This window comes from Scophthalmus maximus, chromosome 13, assembly GCF_022379125.1.
Source record: "Scophthalmus maximus strain ysfricsl-2021 chromosome 13, ASM2237912v1, whole genome shotgun sequence".
Classification (NCBI taxonomy): domain Eukaryota; kingdom Metazoa; phylum Chordata; class Actinopteri; order Pleuronectiformes; family Scophthalmidae; genus Scophthalmus; species Scophthalmus maximus.
Window position 1 is genome coordinate 18,212,725 of NC_061527.1, and position 25,511 is coordinate 18,238,235.

The window sequence follows — 25,511 nt, forward strand, 5'->3', positions numbered from 1 at the left end:
TGCCCGACTTAATACCATAAACTTTTAAAGAAATCCATTTCAAGGTTCTTCGCTTGGTTTGTTCCCTGTAGCCTCCTGAAATTACCTGTGCATGTTAGTTTTCTTTCATTTATATTAGCAGCTGCAGTAAGAAAAAACATATCGCAGCGTCAGCATCTGCTGTTTGTGTATATCATGTACAGTCTGTCTGTCTGTCTGTACACTGACTGTGAATATAATCTGGTTTGGATTCAATGTGAAGCTCGCTGCTCTACACCTGGCTTTAGTGGCTGACATGTGAAGCCTCAGATTTACACCTCAGCAGGAGCTGGGTGTTTGTGACACTGCGTGCGTGTGTGTGTGTGTGTCTGTGTGTCTGTGTGTCTGTGTGTGTGTGTGTGTGTGTGTGTGTGTGTGTGCGCGTGTGCGCGCGCGAGAAAGTGTGTACCCACTACCCAGCAGTAACTCAAAAGTGTGGGGTATTAGGCAGGACACGGTATTGGCCTCCCACACAGCAGCCATATTGCATGCGGCAAAACCCATCCCTCATGAGTCCAGTCCTTCATCCCTCCTTTTATTTATAACCCTCATTTCTCGTCTCATTTTCCATCTTGCAGCTTCAAACTCTCTGCGCCATAAGATAGAGAGGGAGAAAGAAAGAGAGAACAAGGGATGGATACAGAGGCACAAAGGCAGTGGAAGAGAAGAAACAGGAAAAGGACAAGAGAGATACTGTGGGAGGAAACGAGGAGATGAAAAAGACACAGTTAGGATGAAAGCGGGGGACAGAGGCAGACTGAAACAGAGTTAGAGGGATAGGTGGAGAATCACTGAGCGTATGTCAATGTAAAGCTCTCTACAGGGAGACCTTGTCCTCTGTCTCCGCACATTAATATTAACTATAGAGATATGCTGTCCTTACTATCAGTCCTTCAACCACTCCTAATGGCAAGGGAGGGAGCGAGGGATACGGGGAGAGAGGGAGAGACTCTGCTGAGGTTCAGACTTGACAGTCTCATTCCCCTCCTGTGCATCAGTCAGCCAGATGGGTGGATGGATGTATGGGTGAACAAATGGATGGATGGCCTCTCTCTTGGAGGAGGGAAGGTCATGCAGAGTGGAGGGAGGTTGTGCTTGAGATGGAGGAGAAGAAGAGGGGTGACATTAATCTAGCAGAGGGCAGGCCAGGCCAGCATCTCTCTCTCTCTGTCAGCCTCTCTCTCAAGACGCACACACACATACACACAGACGCACGTGCACACCACCCTTTCCCCGCCTTTTTGTCAGCCTCGCCAGGGGCCGCCGCACCACGTCAAGTCAAGAACTCACGAGAGTGAATGGCTGAGCTTGCCAGCCTGCTGCTGCCTCGGAGAATGAAATCAGAGAGATTCCATTAGTGCAGTTCAGACAACAGAAAATACTTTATTAAAAAAGTATGTGTTATAGGTTATAGGTGCGGCTATAACAAGGTAAATAAGGCAGAGAGGTGCAGCACACACTGGTATCAATGCCAGACTCTTCCATACATTCACTTTGGGTCTATTCAAATATATTGAAACTGTATGTTGACTAACGACGACCCTGCCACTTACAATGGAGGGTCAAGCTCGAGGGAATGGATTTTACCTGCACTGAATGGGAAACTCAGCAGCACTCGGAACTAATTAAGCCTCAAAGCTAACTGTTCATCTCAGACCTGACCTACTGGCTGGAGACCGGACAGCCTCTGCAGCTCCTCATGATGTGTTCCCCCCCAAGGAAGGAGATGTGAAGTGTTGGGAGGGGAGGGGAGACAGGATCCTGCTGCTTCTCCTCCTCCCAGCGTAACGGGGAATATCTTGGTTCAGTGGCCAGCAACTGCTGAAGGGCATGCTGCCCAAAGTCCCTCAGAGACACCACGCACTCGTGTGTGTGTGTGTGTGTGTGTGTGTGTGTGTGTGTGTGTGTGTGTGTGTGTGTGTGTGTGTGTGTGTGTGTGTGTGTGTGTGTGTGTGTGTGTGTGTGTGTGTGTGTGTGTGTGTGTGTGTGTGTGTGTGTGTGTGAGAGAGAGAGAGAGAGCAGCAGTGCATATCAACATTGCTGGAGAGAAGATACGAGAGAGTACACAGTCAGTATCGACTTTTTGATACACCCACCTGTTTTTGCAAACATTTCACCAGAAAGTGCATCTATTTAAGCAACTTTGGACTGCATCTGATAGTGGATGCTGCCAGACACGTCTACTCCAGCAACCTCCACCCTCCCGAGATGTGATATTGCCATTCTGTCCAAACTTTACTCAAAATGATGCAACATAAACATTGCGATTTTTTTTGCAGCACAAACAGCGGTAGGTTGTGGTCTTGTGTCACATGGAAATAGAGATCTGAGGAGAATAATATCATTTGTTCCAGTTCTAAATGTGCAAACAACAAACTGGTGGTTACAGTAGAGCCTGTAAGTGGAGGGAAATACAGCAAAGGTCCAAGCAAGGTTATTCTACTTATCTCACTATCGCAGCAGTTAATAGGTGTTGCTTGAGTCTGAAATAAGCAATATTCAACATTGATTTTGGGATGTTCAGAGAAAAAAATAATTATTTTCTCTTTTTTACCTGGAACTTTTTACATTCAAAATAAAAGTGTAAAGTCCATTTCACATTAATCTCCATCATTGATACTGCAGGGTTAACCTTTGGGTTACACACAACATGAATGATGGACCAAGCGCATCTCTTCATAGTAACAGTCTACAGTACCTGTTTCATTATTTTAGAACAATATTGTCACAAGATTGTTCCACAGTGGTGGCAGTGTATGAAGACATGCACTTCCCAGATGTGACTGTTCCTCTGAAAACATGACACAAGTTAAATTTTGCACTTTGTTAAATCGGCACATCAGAAAATGGCTCCTCTATACCCCATCTGACAAACGAGGTAGTTTATATCTGTGTATGCCAATTGTTTCTACTCTGTGAGCTACTTGCCACCAAGACGCCACGGAACAATTGAATTTATGCAGTCATCTCATTCTCTGCTCTCTTTGAATCAGAGACTCTCTTTGTCACCTCACCACCTACCCAGAGATAATTCAATAACCTCTGCAAATGAGCTGTGTGTGTGGGTGTGTGTGTGTGTTTGTGTGTGGGTGTGTGTGTGGGTGTGGGTGTGGGTGGGTGGGTGCGTGTACGTGTACGTTTACTGCATTAGCTGTCATTTTCAGGTCTATCAGTGGTGATAATAATAATTATTCAAATTATTAAATTTAGAAGACTTGACTCATGCAGTGATTATCTATATGCTTGGGCTCTCTCGCTCTGTGTGTGTGTGTGTGTGTGTGTGTGTGTGTGTGTGTGTGTGTGTGTGTGTGTGTGTGTGTGTGTGTGTGTGTGTGTGTGTGTGTGTGTGTGTGTGTGTGTGTGTGTGTGTGTGTGTGTGTGTGTGTGTGTGTGTGTGTGTGTGTGTGTGTGTGACCCTATGTCAAATTGGTATCACTGTACTCTGCCACGTCTTACTTATTGAATAGCTTCAAAGCAAGCAGATGTGTGTGTTTAGCCTCTGATGTATATCGGTCCAGTGCCTCGCATCCATTTGAGAGCTACAGGGTCATTGTGCTGACTGTGTGTCTCTGCTCCCAGGTTGCAGCGGGCATCGTCACTAACAAAAAAAAAAACATTTAGTGTGACTTCACAGAGGGCAGTTGCATATTAAGTTGTGTATTCTCTCTCTGTGTGTGTGTGTGTGTGTGTGTGTGTGTGTGTGTGTGTGTGTGTGTGTGTGTGTGTGTGTGTGTGTGTGTGTGTGTGTGTGTGTGTGTGTGTGTGTGTGTGTGTGTGTGTGTGTGTGTGTGTGTGTGTGTGTGTGTGTTTTGAGAGTGAGGGCACAGATGAAGTGATCAAGTCGACAGCTTGCCGAGCTGTGATTGTCACCGATCCCCCCTCTGTCCTCAGGAAAAACAGTGCCATCTGCCACGGGCAATGCCAGCTTGGCACTCCCCACCCGGGCTAAACTAGAGAGGGCAGGGGAGCTGGAAACAGTTTAATACGGGATACAAGGTCTCTGTGTGAGACACTTGAGGGAGTTGTCGTCAGATCATTTTTTTAAGCTTCCCACAGATGTGTAGAGTTGCATTTTTGTATCTTTGTGTATGAATGAGTGCGTTCATGTCCTTTTTATTTTTACATCTGAATTTTTTATTTAACTGCTAGTTGCCAAATATCCTTTTCATCGAGGACTTTAAAGGGTACAGAGAGAAGAAAACTTAAATTATTATTATTATTATTATAACTTACATGAGCAGAAAGGACATGAGTGCATCAAAAATGTGAAAGATGCAAGGTCTTTTTTAAGTCCTCACTTATTTTCCGACCTTTTAAATTGAATGTTTCGAATGAGAATTTGGCCTCTGAGATTTTATCAATAAAATCAACATATGAAGAAAAAAGTACTCATATCATAAGAATAAAGTTGTGATCTTTAAAGAAATAGTTCTCTGTTGTACCTTCTTGACCATGTGTGTATGATTTATTAAATGCTTTGTGATGCCCTCCTTCAGGTCCTCCTACACCACCATGCCGTCCATGAGATCTCCTACATTGCCAAGGACATCACGGACCACCGAGCCTTTGGCTACGTCTGCGGGAAGGAGGGGAACCACCGCTTCGTGGCTATCAAGACGGCACAGTCGGTCAGTGTCTGTCTGCAGAGATGTGCTTGTGCGCATTTGAGGGCTTTGCATGTGTTTGTACACGGCTCGCCCTGTACCCTTTGTGTGTTGGTTAATGTGTTATTCATCAGGGTTTTTTCTCAATTGTAGGAGCCTCTTGACATTTAGATAAGGACCCTTGAACACCAGCTCATGTCCCTTTGGGCTGCTCATCAAACAAACTGTTTACTCTGTAGAGCTCTATAGCTTTAGGTTTTGTGTATTTCTGTGTTGTGCCTGTGTGTGTGCGCGTGTGTGTGTGCGTGTGTGCGCGTGTGTGTGTGTGTGTGTGTGTGTGTGTAGACAGGTTCATGTTCAGTCCTGCAGCAACATACTCTATATGATATTGAGTACCCTTTTTGCACCTGTTATGATTGTTGTTGCTGTTGTTGTGTCTTTGTGTGTCTTGCTTGTTTAGTCAGGATCCAGCTGGCTCGCTCTGTAGCCATATTGATTTCCCATAGTGGGTCGATGAGGATCTGAGTGTGTGTCACCAGCTCTAATGGCATATCCATCCTCCTAGGGCCATGAAACGTTGCTCTTTGGCTTGGACACACACACGCATGCACACACACACACACACACTCATGGCTTTCCTCAACTTCACTCTATACTAGGTCCCATTCTATTTCTGTTGTACATCTTACCCCGAGCGGAAATCCTGGTCAAACACAACATCTCCTTCCACTGCTTTGCCGACGACATCCAGCTGTATCTCCCTCTAAGGGTTGATGGGCAGGCTGCACTCCATCCATTGCTTGACTGTCTGGCTGACATCAAGGCATGGATGGGTGCAAACTTCCTCAACCTCAATGAGAGTAAGACAGAGATCATTGTTTTTGGCAAATCATCAACGGGCTTCTCCACCGATGCCCTGGGCCCTCTCGCCTCTAACATCAGGCCTTCTGTCAGAAATCTTGGCGTGATTTTTGACAGTGCCTTCAAGCTCAAGCAGCAGGTCAGTGCAGTAGTTAGGAAAAGCTTTTTCCACCTGAGAACCCTAGCTAAGATCAAATCCTACCTGCCCCAGAGTGATCTAGAGAGAGTCATCCATGCCTTCATAACATCTCAACTGGACTACTGTAACGCTCTATACACCGGCATTGATCAATCACAGCTCCGCCGCCTGCAGTTGGTTCAGAACTCAGCCGCCCGAATCCTCACCTGCACAAAAAAGCGCGAACATATCACCCCGGTCCTCGCATCACTCCACTGGCTCCCCATCCGCTACCGCATTGATTTTAAACTTCTACTGACTGTTTACAAATCCCTCCATGGTCTGGCCCCCACGTACCTGTCTGATCTTCTCCACCACCACATCCCCTCCAGAGCACTACGGTCAGCTGACCAACTGTTGTTGGAAGTGCCCAGGTCCAGGCTAAAAACCAGGGGGGACAGAGCCTTTGCAGTAGCGGCCCCCAGACTCTGGAACTGCCTCCCCCTGCACATCCGTGCAGCCCAGTCTCTGAATATTTTTAAGTCCCATTTAAAGACCCACCTCTTTTCACTAGCATTCGATTAGTGTCTCCTTTTTTAAGTGCCAGTGCATAGTGTTCCCTGGTTACCTTTTAAATTTTCTTTTTGCTTTACTTTACCTATTGTATTATTCTTTGTTTATTGCACTTAAGCACTTTTTCGGAAAGTTATGGTTGTAATCGGTCTATTTGTTAGGAATGCAGCCATGTATCCAATTTGTTGAATCGTAGGTGAGTTTAAAGACGATTCAGTGTCAGAAATGTAAAGCTATTTTGAAAGAGCTTATTTCATCTGTATTTATTAAATATTTTTATTTAGGTCTCTTTGAAAATGGCCGTCATGAGCACATCACAACAGCAACAACGAAGGAAAAATGAATAAAGTGACTGCATTTATAAAGTGCTTTTCCTAGTCTTAACTACCACTCAACTTTACACTTCAAGTTACCTTAACCCATTTACACAGCACTTCCATACATCTACACTTATATATATTAGGATTTTCTTCTGACAGTAGAAAAGTATAATTATATTTTTTTCAGTAGTGTCAATCAGAGGCATCCAACCCTCAGTCGAGTCGAGGAGCAAATGCCTGTTTGTAAATTCACCCTTTAGCACCAAGGTTCCATAAATCTAAATAAAGATGAAGAGAAGTAACACATACTCTGCAGTCCAGTTTGAAAGTTTCTCCCAGGTTTTTAATTTGTAATCATTGCTGTGATCGCATATTCTTTCTCTAGTTGTGCAGTATGTTCAGGCACACAATTCTGGAGGTCGTAGAAAAGCACTAACTGAGTTTGATAAAGAGGAGGCTAGTTGAGGAAAATTCAATTTACCAAGAAATGAAATCAGGAACATCCTAGAGATACCCAGCCAATAACCAAAACCATAATTTAATCTGGGTGAAAAAGAAATCCCAATCTGAGTAGAATTAAATGGAACTGCGTTTCCACAGTAAAACTCCTTATCGCTACATTTTATTATAAAATCATTCATCATGGTTGCCATGGGCAATGAATTAGTCATGTAAATTAAGAATGCTTAACTGAGGTTATCTCATCTTTGTGGTCCTCCTGAGCTGCCCACTCCTCCTCCCCTCCACTCATCTTACCACCATGGTTTGATAGAGCAGAGGCGAGAAAAGAATATAAGGGAGACGGAAAGAAAAGAGGGAGATTAGCATGTACTGTCAAATGTTCAGCGGGATCTAAGTCTGAAGGAGTCAGAGACAGTATGTTTTACTGTTGGCTCAGCAGGGGCCACGGTTTGCCCCAGAGTGTCTGCTCTGAGCTGAGAACATCTCGGAGAAAGACAACACTAAAATAGGACGACTTTATGCAAGGCAGCGTTCAGTCTGTGAACTCTGGGTGCACTTCGCATAACTCCAGTCAATAATGGATTAGTTCTGAAACACTGTTGTACAATGAGAGACTTTGCTGTTGTGATGTGACAGTAGTTATAAGTCGTGAGTCATCTAATGGGTTTGTTGTCAGTGCTTTTGTTCCCCTGACAAGAGGGTGGTACAAGGTAAAGACAAAAACGATCTGCTCTTGACTGAACCAGAGTTTGCTGTGATTGTGCAGACGTGTGTGTGGAGAGTGAACGAGGACGTAGCAGGTTTTTTTCTGGAATAACCCGGTGTGGTTGCAGTACATGCGTTCTGATCAATGCTGTGAGTGTGTATAGTGTGTGCCTGTCAGCATGTGAGTGTTGATGGGCGGCACGATAATGTTGTGTCCTTGTCCTCCTAGGCTGAGCCTGTGATCCTGGACCTGCGGGACTTGTTCCAGCTCATCTACGAGATAAAGCAGAGAGAGGAGATAGAGAAGAAAGCCCAGAAAGACAAGCAGTGCGAGCAGGCCGTCTACCAGGTACACTTCCCAAATCCCTCTTGCTGTTCTTTCTGTTTCTTTACCATTACCTCGATAATCTGCCCTAAGTATGATGAGCTTCATCCAGGAGACTCCTGACAGACGAGTCAAGTAAAACATCAGTGCAGATGAGTGACATAGGGAGCAGCCACTTTTAGATTTCATTAGTGGCACCATCTGCCCATTGAGCTTATGTCACCTCCATCTCTTCTGTCTTCTGTGCATCTCCTGTTTAATTTCTCTTTTATCTCTCCGTCTGTGTCCCTTTCTCTGACGATTGCTAAAATGATTATCTGAATGCTGGGAAGCCGCTCCGTCTCGCTGTGCTTTCCGCCTACACTTTCTACGCCACTAGCATAACTCCCCGCCTCTTCCCCTCTCTTCTGTCTTCTCCCCTCCCCTCTGCTCCTCTCGTCTCCCCGTTTGATCTGTCTCCCTCTCCCCTGCCGCTGCTCACCTGCAGACAATACTGGAGGAGGATCTGGAGGACCCGGTCTACCAGGTAACTTCCTGACCAATCACGTTGCTGCTGTCACTTGCTTCATTTCCAGTCAGTCAGCTTGCTCCTCTCTGTGTGCACTGTGGGGAGACAGCCCCTGTTTGGTTAAAGTGTGGTAGCAGCACTCTACGTGCAGTATGGAGGGTCAGATGTCCGCAGATGTGTATGTGGAGTCACCAACAGTAAGTGCTGGGATTGTAGCTGTGCTTCTGTGTGCATGTCCGCCAGTTGGGGTGCATGATTAGCTGAAAGATGTATTCGTTTTCTCAGCTGCTTAGATTTTCCTCCATGTGTCACCAGAATCTGTTCTTCAGCTGCTTGTTGATGAGAACCTATTGACAATGCTGTTTGATTAACGACCTTTACAGTTTCAACACTTTTCTCTCGATTTCTTTATCCTCCAATTTCTCTCCCGCTTCTTGTTCTCCTCCCATCCCTCTGCTGCTGACGTTGTAGTACATTGTGTTTGAGGCGGGACACGAGCCCATCCGTGACCAATCAGAGGAGGGCATTTATCAGGTATTCACAGGCTCATCTCGCCTGCTTGTGTCTGAGTTCTGTCGTCATCATCTTGTAGTCAGCGTGAAACTGTAGCTAGTGTGGTTAAGATACAGACTGGAGCTCCTCAAAGCAGATTTAATCTTTCAATCGCTCACTAACAGATACCAGCTACATCCCTCCTTAAGGGGACAAACATTTTTGGCCCGCTCATAAATTGAATGGCCTATTTTTACACTATAGACATATACAGTAAACACAAGAAAAATTTAAGAGAATAAGAATCCGAGGTGACCAACCAGCCAGCACTCTCTAGAGGGCTTTGACAGCAAGAGCGAGTTACCCTAGAGAGACAAGCCTTTCTCTGGGTGAACCCCTCAGAGATGTGGGTAGACCTCCAAGGGATGAAGAGGGGGAGGGTACTGTTTATATGGAGGTTATTCCTGGTCTGTTTGGAAGGCGGACCCCTCCCCTTTTTCTCGCCTACCCTCCCTCTTTTTTCTTCCCGAGGAGATGAAAGAAAGTGGGGGGAAAGAAAGATTAATCACCAGCCTCTCGTTTGATCTTTAAATAAAATGGATTGAAAATAGAAAAGAGTGCTGGCGCGTGCACAAACATACACAAACAGAGAACTGTACACACACACACACCCACACACACACAGACACACACACACACACACACACACACACACACACACACAGACACACACACACACACACACACACACACAGACACACACACAGACACAAACACACACACGCAGACACACACACCCACAGACACACACACACACACACACACACACACAGACAAGCCCACAGACACACATCAAGCGTAAGAAACGTGAGCCTCAACCAGCCCCCAGCCACTGAGGAACTAATGTATGAATAAAGATGGAGGCTTTTGGAATTAAACATGTGTAAAGAAGTAAACAAGGCATCAAGAAGAGGAGGAAGAATGGGACAGACTGTGCTCAACAGATACCCACATTCTTCAACAGGGCAGTTTTTCATTTACCACATGGCAATCAGGGCAATCCATCTAGAGAAGAATACAACTTTATCTCAAACACTGTGTCACTTTAGGAGAAACAAAACCACAGCATTCGTATGATTCATATATATATATCAGCATTTTGCTATCAGTTCTCATTGCCTCCTCTCATTTCGCACACTGTCAGATTTATCTGCCTGCGTGACATAGATATTACATGTCTCCATGTGTGTGACAATCTGAGTTATTACATGTCTGTGGGTGTGATAAGCAGCCCAATCCATTCTTTATTAGGCAGAAGGCAAGAAATGGGCACCATCACCAGAGGCCGATTTGCCGAGTAGATGAGTCCTTAATTCACAGATTTTAATTCTGATTATCCCTGCAAACACACACACACACACACACACACACACACACACACACACACACACACACTCTCTCTCTCTCTCTCACTCTGCTAGTGATACATTTGATTCCTGAGGAGCCAGGGTTGTATGTTGGCATCCAGTGTGTTGCAGTGCTATAACGTTTCATTGCCTGATTAATCCAGAGGTAACAGGCACTCTTGGTTGTTCTGACTTTATTGGCCGATTGTGTAGGTTCCCACCAGTCAGCAGAAGGAAGGGGTCTATGATGTCCCAAAGCGACACCCAGTGAGTGACCATTTGTTTTGCCCGTGTCCCAACGCCCAGCCTGCCTCCCCCTCTCAGACAAACCTCTCAGCAGTCACACTCGAGTGCAAAGCATTTGCCTTTGGTGCCCTCTCCTTTTAGTGCCGTATAAAGTAATTTTGCAGTGATTCCACCTCCTGCTGCGAACATATGTCCCACACAGTGATCCGGTGTGTTTGTGATTTTTTTCCCTGAGAGGTTTGCTGGGACCCAGTGCTCTTGTGCGGTGTGCTGTGCTACTCCTCTGCTTGTGCTGTACTGTCTGTGGTGGCTGGTGCCCTTCTCCTCATGCCCCGTGCTGCCTGCTCCTTATGGTTAACTTTGGATAATCTATGTCTGTGTGGATGTCTGTGTCACGTCAGTTCGCTCGATGAAGCATGCCAGGCCGTGGTTTGTGCCGAGTCCAGTCAAAACCTGCATGACCTTATCCCAGACTGCATCAGGACACATTTTTTCACTCACATCTTCCTTTCAATGGATATAAATTACACGACTGACTGTAAATGTGCATGGCCTCGTGTTTTTGAACCTGTACCTGAGGATGTTTTCACTCTGTTTGTGTGAGACATGACGTGAGAGTCTTTGCAGGGGAAATCTATCTGTGTGTGTGTGTGTGTGTGTGTGTGTGTGTGTGTGTGTGTGTGTGTGTGTGTGTGTGTGTGTGTGTGTGTGTGTGTGTGTGTGTGTGTGTGTGTGTGTGTGTGTGTGTGTGTGTGTGTGTGTGTGTGTGTTTAAGCTGGTGTTATTGCCTTCCACTGCCAGTGGTGATGATGAAAGTTGACCTTGACCACTGTCAGGCTGCACTATAACTCAGCTGCTCTTTATCCGCCTATAAAGATGCTAGTTATACCGCTGCCTGATGTAATCTGCTAAAATCTTCACACTCCCAATAACCAGGCCGCTGTCCTGTGTTCCTGTGTCAACACGTCATCTCATATTGCTGTTCTGCAGATCTTACCTCAGTCCAGCCAGAGTCCACCACCTCTGTGTGTGTATTCCCCCTGACAGTGAGTGTTTCATCATGAAACCCCTTAAAACTGGACTCCCCCACATCACTACTGGTACCCATTATCCCACTTTGTACATTTCTCACGGTTTCCTGGCTGCATATTATCCCCATCTTTGTTAAGAGGCTTACAGGCACCATGGTATTCCTGTTCTCTCCTCACCCAGCCCTCAACACATGCTGCTATTTGGATTGCTTTTGTGTTGGCCAGTGTCTGAACTTGCACAAATCCAATATTTCTCTTTTGTTGTGCAACCAATTGGACCAGTCGTCCATTCTGGTTTAAAGACAGTGGACCCAAGTCTTTTCAGCTTCCCAGCCAGTCAGAGGGAGTAAATATAACCCTCGATCATATAAACATAAATGGATAATAGAAATGTAAGAATATGGTTGTAGTAGGCAGTCTGTGTTTTGTAATTTGAATGTACAGGTGATTTAGTGTACAAAATATATCCAGACACAGGGCAGAAAGCTGCGCCTGTGCTGCTCTCTATGGGTTGAATGATGTCACACCTACTTGAATGTCAAAATACTCCATTCACATTAAGTTGTAAATTTGAGTAGCCTCCTGTTGTATACTTCAGCCTCGAGAAGAAACAAGGAAGTTATGACAACTGCAATTTAGTGGAAATAACTACAGTGCAATGTTACTGCAATGCTACTGTTGCTGGCAGTACAATGTATATAAACTCCAATTTTAACATCACTAAAATCGATTCAGCTAATGAGATATGAAATATACCTACACAATGAAAGTTATTATGATCCACCACGGAAATGTATAATTTCTGTTGAGTGACTTGCAGGGCTTGAATTAGCGTTAACTACCTTGACATAATCTGTGAATTTAACAACTGGATGTTTTCTTCCTGTTCTGCCAACACGGTGTGACCACTGCAGCGGCACCTGCTGTGACTACTGAGCGACCTCGAGCAGCATCCGTTTTCTGACAATCGTTGTTTGGGCTGGATTTACTGTTTATTGCATTGGCAGGAGAGAGGTTCATTGTCTTCTCAGCAGAGGGATTGACAGTGGACAGTAGCCTCAGATGAGATCACAGCTGCACACACACACCACACCTCAGCTGAAATGGCAGAAATGTGACCTCCTGTCTAGAGCAATTTCTTCTGTGGTTTACTCTTGTCACCTTCTTAAGTGATGACAAATCAATGAAACACGCACACATCACACAAACCCACAGCATTTCAATCTACTGAGCCCTTGACTCTGTAAGAACTGAGAACGCGTGTTGAATCAACAGAGGCCCTCGCTACCTTTACACAAGGAAAGGTCAGCGTTATAGTAGCAATCAGCCAAACACACCGACTCCGCTCAAACACTTGATGAGATATGATTTGGTATGATATGATGTCTAAAATTTCTAGTTTAAATAACAGTTAGGTTAAAACAACCTCCGAAGTGTGCAGGTGGGGTTTTTCATGTCTCTGGGTGACATATAGCGCAGTTGTGTGTTGTTTAGAGTTGTGTGTGTGTGTGTGTGTGTGTGTGTGTGTGTGTGTGTGTGTGTGTGTGTGTGTGTGTGTGTGTGTGTGTGTGTGTGTGTGTGTGTGTGTGTGTGTGTGTGTGTGTGTGTGTGTGTGTGTGTGTGTGTGTGTGTGTGTGTGTGTGTGGTGGGTGGGGTCAGTCAGCAAGGTGGCATTAATTAAAGGGGTTGCGTTAATTGTATGCAGAGCACATGTGCACAGGTACTTACTGTTTCCCTGGAGATGGCTAATTGATAGGTGGCGGCTGTACTGATGAAGATGAAGGGCCGGGCGAAGAGATGGCGAGAGCGTTTAATGGGCACAGTGGGATAATTGGCAGGGCAAGAGAGAAAGGGATGGACTGAGAGTGAAGAAAGACAACAAGAGGAATAGGCAGCAGCAGAGTTGCAGTTACCCTGTGTTTCAATCCAACTGTCAGGTAAATCCTTAGAATGAACCATTATGAGTTCATATTTTCAGAAGATGAAGGGAAAAAACCATGCAGTAGAAAAATGGACGGTATTTCCAGAAATAATTAGTATTGGGCAAGATGTTATTGTTCTTCACCATCACCTAATGATGGCCATATGTCATGCTTTCATCCAAAGAAAAGAAGATGCCCAGCTATATTGTACTGGACCAAATGCTCTTGCATTGCCAGACCAATCTGCACATAATGTGTCAGTGCCAGTTCAGGAGAAAGGTCTGGCACAAACCATCATCATTGTGCTAGAGCAGAAAAGAAAAAGCTGGGGCTTCTTCTCCCGCAGTTGATGATGATGTATGTCCACGTGTCAGGAGAGAAAAGAAACACGTGCAAACACATTTATTGTGTTGGTTTGTAATAGTTAGAACGTACAAATGTAAAAAGTAGGATAAATTTGTTTGTTGTTTGTTTAGATGTTTATAACTAATAATAAAACAGACTTATCATGTATTTATCAAGTGTTGAAGGATCCAGCTAGTGAGAGAAGCTGCTTTTTCCCTCCCTACCTTTGCTCTAACACAGAGCACACAGCAGTTGGATAATGCAGCTCTGTTCTGTGTATCTGTCTGCCTCTCCATTTGTCTCACACTGTGGTTCCTGACACAAGGGGAGCAGGCTTTACAGAAACACAAAGGTGGTTTAAACCCCAGCTCAGTGCTGTAGTTTACACTTAAACGTCTTTAAATCTTCACGTGGTCTGTGTCTGAGCGTGTGTGTGTGTCCATGTGTGTGTGTCGGTGGGTGGGTGTCACCTCACTCCCTTCTGTCTCACCTTCTCTCTTGAGCGAATGAAAAAACAACTAATATGTTTGTTTGTGTGGACATTCTCATCCCACCTGCCATCTAACACTGGGGTTGCGATTGCAGAACGGACATCTCACCCCTCACCACCATCCTCAGCATCATCATTACCACGGTCAGCCCCTCCGACAACAACAAACTGAACCGTCGCAGCAGCAGGAAGTGGCAGCTCTGATAGACTTAGACCTGGAAATGGTGACTCAGGTAAGGAGCGCCATACAGACATACAGAAAAGCACGGCACTCTTGTTATTTTCATGTTTCCACTGGTTTCCGTATTTTTGAAGGCAGAATATAATCTCCTAAATGTCACCTGTCAGCTCCCGCGAACTGGTCCTTTATCCTCAGACGATCTCCTGTCTCGTTTCCTCGTCAGCACTGCACCACTTTTGTTCTTCTCTAGTTGTAAGTCACCCCAACTCGTGACCCCTATCATTTATGAATAAAACATGCAACCTTGCTGTTGCCATAGTAACCAGGTTTAGCCATTGGTTGAGTGGAGTACCGTATGTATGGGTGCACCTGCGTGTCCACGCCTGCGGGTGTGCGAAGCTGTGTAGTCGAGAGAAAAACAGTCCACTAGCTTGGATCGTAAAGTTGGAGTGGACATAAAGGTCAGAGTGCCTGTCAGGGAACTGGGGCAGGGGAGGGGCGGACGGTCTCATCTCACCTGCAGACCCACTCGCCGAGTCGAGCCGTCCACAGCACATTAATAAAGCATTCATAACGGTCTGATAATCACAGCCACCTGACCCCGCCACCGCGTTACCACACACGTAAAGCATATTGAGTCAAGTGGACAGAAAGTCTATAATTGTCCAGCTTCCTGTGCTGCTCCAACACTCTCCTGTGTTTTTTTGTTTAAAGAACGTGAGCAAAGCCTCTGTGGTATTGAATGTTGTGCCACAACATTCACTAACAGCTATGGGAATTTAGGTCAGGAAAAAGTCTTTATTAAAGATGTGTTTCATGAATCTACTCCCATGTACGTGCTCTTATCAGCCGCTGTGGATGCACCATTTTGCGTATCGTTGGTATCAAGCTTATCGTCTTGTCGAGTTGATGTTTATCTGCTAAGCTAGACTCGGCAGCAACAATAGTCCACATTACAGCCCCCTCCCCCTCCTCTCTTAGCCGAGCATTCCCATAGAGATCCATAAGTGTAAAACGCCATGCTCACAGATCCATTTTCTGATATATGTATAAAGAATTTTGTGGTCTATGTGTGACCTATGTGAGCGAACAAGAGGGAAGATATTCTAAGAACATTCATTATCTTTAAAAGAAATTATCCGCATGTGTGATTTATGCAAATCTCTGACCATGTATTCAAGGCTTAAATTCCTTTATCGACTAAAAATGGTTTTGTTCTCTTGCCACCGGCCTGAAGATATTATTAATGTGGGGGGGGGCGGATCCTAAGAGAAGGATCAGGGGGAGAAAGTGAAAGGACATAAACCGATACAGAACAAATTCAGATCAAATAGAAAGGCTGCTGTCTTTGATAGCTGCTCCCTCTGAGGCACACCACGCGTCTCCTACAAGAGGGAAACATTAATGACTTGTCCAGAAGAAGACAGCAGTACAGTAATGATGCAGGGCGGTGTGCTCGTCTGTATTTAGATCCGCTGCTGGAAAGCACTTAATCTGGAGCAGATGACTGTGATAATTCTTGGTAGGTATGTCATCCATGTCGATCATTTCATCCCATTATTCCATGTCTCCTCACCCCTCTGTAACCTCGTCGTTGTTGCCGCCACAGAGCTCAGGTAGGTACACAAACTTTCCGAGCTTTGTCGTGTTGCATGCAGTGTGATGCATGTTGCACCAGAATGGAAACTGCTTCAGAGGACGTGTATGCTATAACAGTATTGCTATTGCTGCCTGACTGCTGTTGTGTATTTTTTCTGATTCTCAGAATATCAACCAATTAGAGATTTTTGGAGACATGTCCACACCTCCCGACATCACGTCTCCATCGGTGAGTAGCTGTAACACACAGGCAGTTTGTGAATTGCATCTTGTAAAAACCTTGAGAGCAATTCCACCGAGCTGTCTCTCAAGCTGTTGTTCTTCCTTAAACCCCTTCCTCCAATCACAACCCGCACAGACTCCCGCCTCTCCAGCCAACACCCTTGACCCCTCGCTGGGCCTGCATCCTCCCACGGAACTGTTTGCCCCCTTCAATCCTGCGTCTGTGCCCTCAGGTGGGACCTTGTTCATTTCTGCTAAAATACACCACTGGTACATGCAAAGAGAAACAAACACAGCGGGAGAGAGAGTCGAGAAAAGAGATGAGGAGAGCAGGGGAGGCAGAGGACAGAGAGATGGGCGAAGAGAAGGGGTTGAGTTAAATGGAGAGGGATGGAACAGAATTGAAATGCAAGAGAAATGCTGTTGTTGGTTCTGTGTTGAATATGAAATGCATCATTAGTTGTCTCGGGGGCTGCTGGCTTACCTGACGTGACTGTGGTGGTCATAAGACAGTTATAAAACAGATTAAAGTGAAGACTTTGCACAGGGCCTATGGGATTTATGTTGTGTGTGATGTGGGTGTGTACTTCATCATTTCCCTGGTTCTCCATCTTTACTCCTCACCTTTGTTTGTCTCCTCCTCTCCCTTCACATGTCAGTTACGGTGAAGCTGAGGTCAAATGTCAAGTTCGTCTCCTGTAGGTAACAACTGGAGATGGGAGGATAGCAAGTGTGTAATAGAATAGGCTTCTAGTGATGATTTTAATGATTGTTAGTTACACTCTGCCTTTTCTTAATGACTCTGCCTCATTCTGGAGGTGATTATGAGAGTTCACCATGACCATTAAGAGACACCACAGTAGCTGCAGGCAGAAGTAGGGCAGCACCCATGAATCTCGTGATGCATGGGTGATTATCATGGGTGTGTGCGTGTTTATGTGAAGAAGAAAATCAGTGGTGAGCTTATGAACTGTCGGTATTATAATGACTTCCTCCTCTGCTCCTTCACTGTTTTGTGTTTTTCCTAATCTCTATCTCTTCACCACCAGGTTATGTGACAATGGGAGCAGTACCCCCCGGCCACTGGTCCCAGCAGGCGTTTGCTGCCCAGACACCGCTGGCCTTTGGGGTCCAGTCTCCACTGGGCCCAGTAGCCCAAGTGCTGCCAGGCGGTCAGCCTCTCATCTGGGGCCAGGCCAACATCTTCCCTGCCACTCAGCAGCAGTGGGCAGCCATGGCAGCTGGAGCCTTCTCCCCTACAGCCTACCTCCCTGCCCAGCCTGTGGGCACCCTGCCCGCCGCCATGTTCCAGACTCTCACCCCTGTCACGCCTATGACTCCAGCCGGCGAGAGCCATTCAGGTGCTGGAGCCAGCGCTTCAGCCCCTTCCCCTTCAGCGTCGTCGAGTCCGCAGCACGGGGAGAGGGGGAAGAAGATGGGCAAGGAGATGTTCAAGGTGGGGGCAGCCGATGAATTAAGAACAGATTTATGATTTCTGCTGGGACTTTTCCACATGGCCCTTTTTTGGAAAGTGTGGTCATGACGCAAATAAGTTAATTAAAAAATGTATGTATGTATGAAACTAGGACTTGGAAGAAACTCATAGTTTTATATTTCTTACTTGGAGCATTAAATTCCTTCATTAGATGTCCAACAGCAGAGGAATGACAGGGGATGAGGAGAGAGGGGTGGGGAACATATTCAGCAGTTTGTCAACATTACAGACATGGTCAGTGCCTGAACTTGGCATTCTTACTGTTTTTGTTTACTTCCTAATCTCAAAGAGCGGGGGCTGAAATTTAGTCAAGACCAAACTAAATTCAGAGTCTGTCCTGCCAACAGTCTCACCCGTGAGACCAAACACTGTAACGAGTGAGACTGTTGACGGAGACTCAGACAAAAAGTAATAAGATAGAGACGAGATAAAGGTGAGCGAAAAAAAGGCATATTGAGACTGGATGCAGGTAGGTCCAGATTTTAGCCACATTGATCAAGTGATCTTTATCAAATTCAGTTAAATTCCCGTTAAATATAGTACAGCAGGTTATATTATGAACTGCCTCTGTGCTGTGAGTCAACTTGTTGACCTGACTAACTTCTGCCTCCTCCTTCAGGATTTCCAGCTGGCGAAGCCCCCGGCCATGCCTTCAAAGAAGGGAGACCAGCCCGGCTTAGCAGGAACCTCAGAGGCATTCAGCTCTTACTTCAGCCGCGTGGGCACGGCCCAGGACACGGACGACTGTGACGACTTTGACATTTCTCAAATGAATCTGACACCAGTCACCTCCACGACACCATCCACCAACTCGCGTAAGTACTCTATCTGTTCATGTCTGTCTGTCTTCGGTTTGTTCCTCTCACAAATCACACATCCAATGTGTAGCTGCATCTGACTCAACTTGTCCCCCGGCACAGCACCCACCCCAGCTCCCAGGCAGAGCTCTCCCTCCAAGTCCTCAGCCTCCCATGTCAGCGATCCCCCCACCGACGCCACAGACCCTCCCACGGACGACTCATTCGGGGAAGCAGAGGGCAGTCCGAGTCGCAGTGGAGAGGAAGATGCTGTAAGAGTGTGTGTGTGTGTGAGAGAGAGAGAGAGGATGCTACAAGAGGTTTGCGGAGTTAGTCAAGTGTGTGTGCTTTTAATAACTCACTCCGTATGCTGCTACAACCTGCAGAGCAAGTTGAGATTCCCTGATAAATAGCCCTTGTAGTGGTGGCCAGGTAATCACTCTGGCTGATTAGGGGCCTGATGCCGTCATGCCCCTCAGTGTGTGAGCGTGTTTTGTATGAGTACATATGGGAGTGTGCACATTAAGTGCGTGTTACTGTGGGAACGTGAGCCGTGGCATGCATGCGTAAGTATGTGGTTTGGTGTGTTTGTGTGTGCGCATGGACAGCACAGCGTTAAATTAACTGGTGGAATTGTCAGAGACATCATTAAGCCACTATTAATACCAACCAGGTAGCGTCCATACATCACTCTATATGGACAGCCTCATCTCAGGTGAGATAGAGGAGGTATGGTGCCCCAATTCTTCTTGGAGCAGCAATTAATATTTATTTTACCAGCCGCACCTCAACCTGAGCAAAAGTAAGAGAAATAAAGGAAAGATGAGAAGATTAAGAGAGATTGTTTAGGCGTTGGGGGGAGAAATTCCCTCTGCCTTTGACCAAAGTCCTTGTAGGATGGTTGACCTTAAAACAAGCAACACTTTCCCTGCAAGTACTTTCCCTGCCATCTTTCAGTCTTTCTCTCTTTTTTGTGTTTCTTTCATGCTTTGCCTCTTTGTTCTCTTTTGCTCTCCACTCTCCAGGCGTGAAATGTTAGTTTTATGCCTCCAATCCCGCTGCTATTGGGGAAAAAATAGGGAACTTGCACTGCTGTAAATGTCACCAAGCCTGAACACACTGAGGCCTTACACAACCCAGAGAAAAGTGCACTGGTGGTTGCACTGAGTGATTGTGTGTGTGTGTGTGTGTGTGTGTGTGTGTGTGTGTGTGTGTGTGTGTGTGTGTGTGTGTGTGTGTGTGTGTGTGTGTGTGTGTGTGTGTGTGTGTGTGTGTGTGTGTGTGTGTGTGTGTGTGTGTGTGTGAGAGAGGCGAAAAGGTTGCAAGGAAAGAAGGAAAGACAGGAAAAATCGAGCGTTGGCAGAAAACCAGTCTCCGACTCTCTGCTGGACGAGCTGTAAAAAGGAAGTGTATTAAGTAAAAAAGTACCCGATCAATAGAACAAACTCCACAGAGACTTTCATAATAGACCAAATGTACATGAGTGTGTATTTGCAAATGTGTTTCTGAGAAGTGACAGGTTGTGTGGGATGTGGTCTCTCTCTCATATGTCCTTATTTCTCCTTCCGAGTACTGACATCTTTTCTATTTGCCTAGTGTGTGTGTGTGTGTGTGTGTGTGTGTGTGTGTGTGTGTGTGTGTGTGTGTGTGTGTGTGTGTGTGTGTGTGTGTGTGTGTGTGTGTGTGTGTGTGTGTGTGTGTGTGTGTGTGTGTGTGTGTGTGTGTGTGTGTTTGTGTGTGCACGCTCTTACAGTCTTTACTGATCCTGCAGTCCTTCTTTCAGATTTATTCTTCTCTTTCTACTTTCTGCTCCCTCTTTTTCCATCTCTGATACTCCATCAACCTTTCCCTCCACCCTTTCCTCCTCCTTCTTCTTACCCTCTCTAGGCATGTGGTTCTGGGTCGCCCTGCCCCAGTGAAACAGCAGAGCCCAACCCAGACCAGGCCAGTCCAGAGGCTGGGAGCTAGATAGAGGAAGGGCAGGGTAGGTATCAGTACCTTCTCCCCACTAACTACTCCCCCTTCACCTCCCTGCCTTTATCTGTTCTTCTGGTCGACTCATATATCTACCACTCTTCATCTTTTACTTTGTCTGCTGGTCTTCTGTTGCATCTCTGATCTTGTTTTCACAGTGTCACTTTATTTCTCCCTCTGCTGTCACACACATGCTCAGAGGAAGGCATGTGTGTGACCGGGTTTGAATGGCTTCTCAAGTATGATTGTGCATGTTTTGTGCAGTATTCCATTTTGTGTGATGGTAGTTTTTGTTGTAGCATCACCTGGAGTTGTGTAAGCACCTATTTATTATCAAGTGGCATTGCATTTTTCTTTTCTTTCTTTTTTGACCATAGTGCTCTGTGCCCTCATTGTGTCCTGTCTTTGTGACATGTACCTAAATCACGCCCAGTTCCCTAAATAGCGCACATCTCACCAGGAAAGCCAACAGAGTGTGACAGCCAATCAGAAACTGTGTGCTCCAGTGAACAGGACATCATCTGGGATTTGCCAGTGATGAGCACAATATGCTGATCTTGGATGCTTGGCGTAATATGAAGAATGATGTGTCCTGTCATTTTATGCATTATGTATGTTTTGTGACCTTATGTCACCTATAATGTGTGCATTATTGTCAGAGGGTTAACGTTAGAGAGACAAGCAGGTCCTAGCAAAACTGGTGATGGGTGTGTTTTCACACTTTTCTCCCCACATCCTCCTACAGAAAACCCTTACACACAACTTGAATTGGCTTTCAGAGACAGTTTCGCCTACTTGAGGACACAGAGGGACACACACACACACACACACACATACTCACACACACGCACCAAAGGAGGGAGCCATCTTGATCCCTGCCTCCCTACCCAGTGTCCTCACCCACACAATTTCTGACTGCTCCTTAATGATAGCTGCTGGCACGTGCACAGGCAAAAATATAATGGTTTTGTTTTCATCAGCTAATACTGGGGTGCCAGGATTAATGACTGCCCCGGCATAATTGGCATTAATTAAAGCCCAAGAAGCCTCCTCGTCCTTCCCCACTCCAGGAGAGGAGGAGGAGGGGGCCTGGCTGAGCAGCCTCTCTCCCCTGTTGGCCCGCATCTTCATATTCAGACTGTCTGGAAGCTGCAGGGCAGCAGGTTGATGCGGGCCTTAAGTGGGAGGATGGATTGAGGAGAACTGAGCGGTGAATCTCAGACTGACTGTGCCATGGCCAGAGGCGCAGAGTTTTTCTCTCTGGAGTAGGGGGACTGCTTTGGTCCTGGTCCAATGAAGCTGCTCCCATATGGTGTTTACTTGCTCAATCCCATCAGCTTTAGATATCTTCCCAAACACACACGCACACACACACACACACGATCTGTGATTTCCCAAACAAGCACACCTCTGATCGATACTGTCACCACCTGCGCTCATATTGGAGCCAAAATTTGTGTGTTCCTAAATGTGTGTGTGTGTGTGTGTGTTTTATTGCTGGCCATGACGGCCTGTCCTCCTCCTCCTCCTCCTCCTCCCACCGTGTTGCTCCGACAGACATGTGTTCAGGCTACTGGGAGTGTAAGTGTTTTTTCTTGGGTGATCTCATCATGTCCAGCGAATGCTCCGAGTCTCAGCCGTGAAATGGCCTGCTTCCACAGTTCACTGAGCAATCACACTGCTCCCCCTGCCCAGGGCCGTCCACTCACTCACACGCACGCACATAACATTTCCACGTGTGCCGGCCAAACTCAGATATTTTGGCCCATGGGCTGGTGCGACACCAGCACATCACTCATACCTCCGCCCATTTCCTCCCTTCCCTCTCGGGCGGGGTCGATGGAACAGAAGTGACCCTGGTTGGCAGCATTGGTTAGATGACGCAGGGTGAACGTGGCTCCGGTGCAGCGATTGAGCAGTGTGCGCTTCCTGTCACTGCTCGTCTCAGCCTCTTTGTCACCTCAGTCGCGGCTGCTGGCAGCTACTTTCTGCCGACTGCTTGGCCTTCTCCAGCCCTGCAGTTACAGCTCTTTGTCCCATTGCCCAAAGCCTCGTGAAAAATCCCCCCCAAACCTCCCAAAGAAACTGAATCCTCATATGTTAGTTTCTAGCAGACCCCAAACTCTACATACACTTCCCTGCACCACCGAGTGAGAGAAGCCTTCCAGAATATAATGGGCCAGTGAGAAGTCTCCAATCAAGTTGTCTGCATGGCAGATTGAGTGTCTGGCTGTAATTATGTGTGCGATAATAACGGGCCCATTGTGAGCGACGGCAGCAGGCTGGGTTCTCCGGCTGCAGGCTACTCCATCATCCACTGTTGTCTTCCAGCACAGTTGGAGAGAAGAACAGACATGATGACTCATAACTGGTCTTTCGAGATGCTAGATTATACGTCTGATTCAAAGTGGTCCAGGAGGAAGCCTGGAGTGAGAGGGAATATGCACGTTCAATCACAATTGCACACTCAGAAACACACACACACACACATTCACACTCACTCCGAATGAGCTGAGAGAGACATGATTGGGCACGTCCTCCAATGCAGTGGGCTACTGCCACCTTGTGGTTATGTTAGCTACAGGAGCTCACAAACCTGTGCAGATCTGAATCTTTTTTTTACGAGGGCTTGCAGATTGACTAGACTTTCAGTTTAGTCAGTAGAGAAAATGAGTCAGAAACTCCGATCCTCCCATTTATTTATGTAACATTACTTACAACTGCCACGGCGCTGACACAGCCAGGCTTTAACATTCTTCTCTCCTGCACAGGTGGGGAAGGACCCTCTCTACGCCCGGATCAACAAAGGGAAGAAATAGAGAGACACACAAGAAGACAGACTTGACTAGCACTGAGAGAACAGGAAGAGAACTCTGTGTGTGTGTGTGTGTGTGTGTGTGTGTGTGTGTGTGTGTGTGTGTGTGTGTGTGTGTGTGTGTGTGTGTGTGTGTGTGTGTGTGTGTGTGTGTGTGTGTGTGTGTGTGTGTGTGTGAGTGAGTGAGTGAGAGCGTCCGTCCTTCTCAACCTCAACACTCCTGCTGCCCTCCCTCGCTCCTCCTCCTTCTCCTCCTCTCTGCAATCTCTATAGTCAGTCACTCTAGGCAGGAGGGATGTCAATCAATCCAGTTCTCCCTCCACTGCTTGTCGTCTTCTGCTCCCCGTGGCGACTCACACCCAGCCTTACGGACATAACCTGATCCTCCCTCCTCCTCCTCTCTGTCTTCACTCTCACACTCCTCCCTCTGCCTCCTGTGTCTGGCCGGAGCCTGTGCTGCCAAGGAGGGACCGAATCAAGCAGTGCCTCTCTGTCTCTGACACCCACCTACACACACACACACACTCATTGGGATTAGAGTGTTCATCTTTCCTTTTAACGGGCAGAATCTCCATCTGTAGTAAGGACATTCCCACAGGAGGAGATAGACTGTAAATGGGCCTGTCAGGGACGGCCTGCTACTGGGATCACTGCTTCTGATTGGTCGGTCGGTTCCAGCGTTTTCTCCCCCATTCCTGTGAGTGTCTGCTGGATCACTATGCAGAAACAGACTCTCTGAGAGCTACTCACACAACAGCTACACGCAGCAATCAGCCTACAACACACACACATGCACATACACACACAGCGTCATCCCTCACGCTCACTAACATTCATGCACACATTGATTTGCCAAACGTCTCACCTCGCGGACAGACCCGGTTCAGAAGCCAGAGGACCAGACGTACTGAGGAAAGGACGCCGAGGGGAAAGTGTTGCAAGTCAAGCAGATTCTGTGATCGAACTGTTCATTCTCTATAGCTTTTGTACAATACCAATTTAAAAAAAACAAAAAAACAAACAAAAAAGAACTAATTGAAAAATTGAATTTTTATTTTCTAAGTCAATCCAGCCACTGGAGTCAGCTCTATAGGAGTTATAGAGTCAACTTGGCTTTAAGGCTTCTGATCGTTGGTTTGCCAAACCCATTTTGTAAATAATGATAACAACAACAACCATTTTGTCCACTGGACTTCTGTGCCATAAAATAGGAAGGCTTCAGTTATGCAATCTCTCGACGTTAACCCAAGCAATACCAACATGTTTTTCTTTTTCCTGTGTGCCCACTTTATTTGGATTCTCCCTCTAATATGTTTTTTTTTGTGCATGGACGTTGTCGGCTTAGCCTCACTTACTAATCCAACTATAAACCTCCACCATGCCCCTGTTTGTCTCCTCTAGTCCCACTGCTACACATTATTGTTACACCTCTATGGTTTCTATGTTCTCTGTGTGCCGCAACCCTGTGTTTCTTTACCACAATCCTATTTTCCTATGCTGCAGTCAGCAGGCGCGGTCTCGCTCACTGTCCCCCAGACTGCTCCCAGAACAGTCTTATACTGCGACGCTCTGTTCCATCTGTCTGTCTGTTGTTCAGGTGCCAAAACTGCTGCTGTCCGAGCATCTGTGTGTGGACTGCAGCGTCCTCTGCTGCAGCCACATCTACTGTGATGCCAATGACTCCCTATTTTATGGCCAGAGTCCCCTCATCACTGGAGAGCTCCTTTGGACTGTGATGTTGATTAATCTAAAAAGTGACAACTAGAAGACAAGCAGAGATGCTGAATAAAAAGGGAAACGTTGCTGTTTGAGTACATAACATTTCTAGACCTATTTTAACTTTACCTCAGCTAACAGTTTCTTAATGTAAATTGACACATTATTTTTATCTTTATGAATATGACATTCTACAGTGGGTTTTTAGATGATTTTTTTTTTGGTTCTATCTTGATTTACGTATTCCACCATGTATTACTGTTGCAAATAAACACATCCCAAATGA

At 46.2% G+C, this 25,511-nt stretch overlaps 1 protein-coding gene across 12 annotated transcripts in view; it reads left to right on the top strand.

Moving 5' to 3' along the window:
- dab1a (DAB adaptor protein 1a) overlaps nt 1-25,511 on the top strand; it is a 75,586-nt gene extending 50,075 nt beyond the window's left edge. For 5 of the 12 annotated variants that reach the window (XM_035648532.2, XM_035648531.2, XM_035648528.2 and 2 more), the window contains 13 exons: nt 4,515-4,646; nt 7,891-8,010; nt 8,474-8,512; nt 8,966-9,028; nt 10,606-10,659; nt 14,522-14,659; nt 16,373-16,435; nt 16,565-16,661; nt 17,478-17,884; nt 18,543-18,738; nt 18,844-18,992; nt 20,608-20,704; nt 23,466-25,511. In XM_035648532.2, coding sequence (XP_035504425.2) covers nt 4,515-4,646; nt 7,891-8,010; nt 8,474-8,512; nt 8,966-9,028; nt 10,606-10,659; nt 14,522-14,659; nt 16,373-16,435; nt 16,565-16,661; nt 17,478-17,884; nt 18,543-18,738; nt 18,844-18,992; nt 20,608-20,688 — 1,539 coding nt within the window. In that variant the 3' untranslated portion in view covers nt 20,689-20,704; nt 23,466-25,511. The remainder of the gene's footprint in view (nt 1-4,514; nt 4,647-7,890; nt 8,011-8,473; nt 8,513-8,965; nt 9,029-10,605; nt 10,660-14,521; nt 14,660-16,372; nt 16,436-16,564; nt 16,662-17,477; nt 17,885-18,542; nt 18,739-18,843; nt 18,993-20,607; nt 20,705-23,465) is intronic. The other 7 variants (XM_035648536.2, XM_035648533.2, XM_035648535.2 and 4 more) reach the window with 7 other exon arrangements.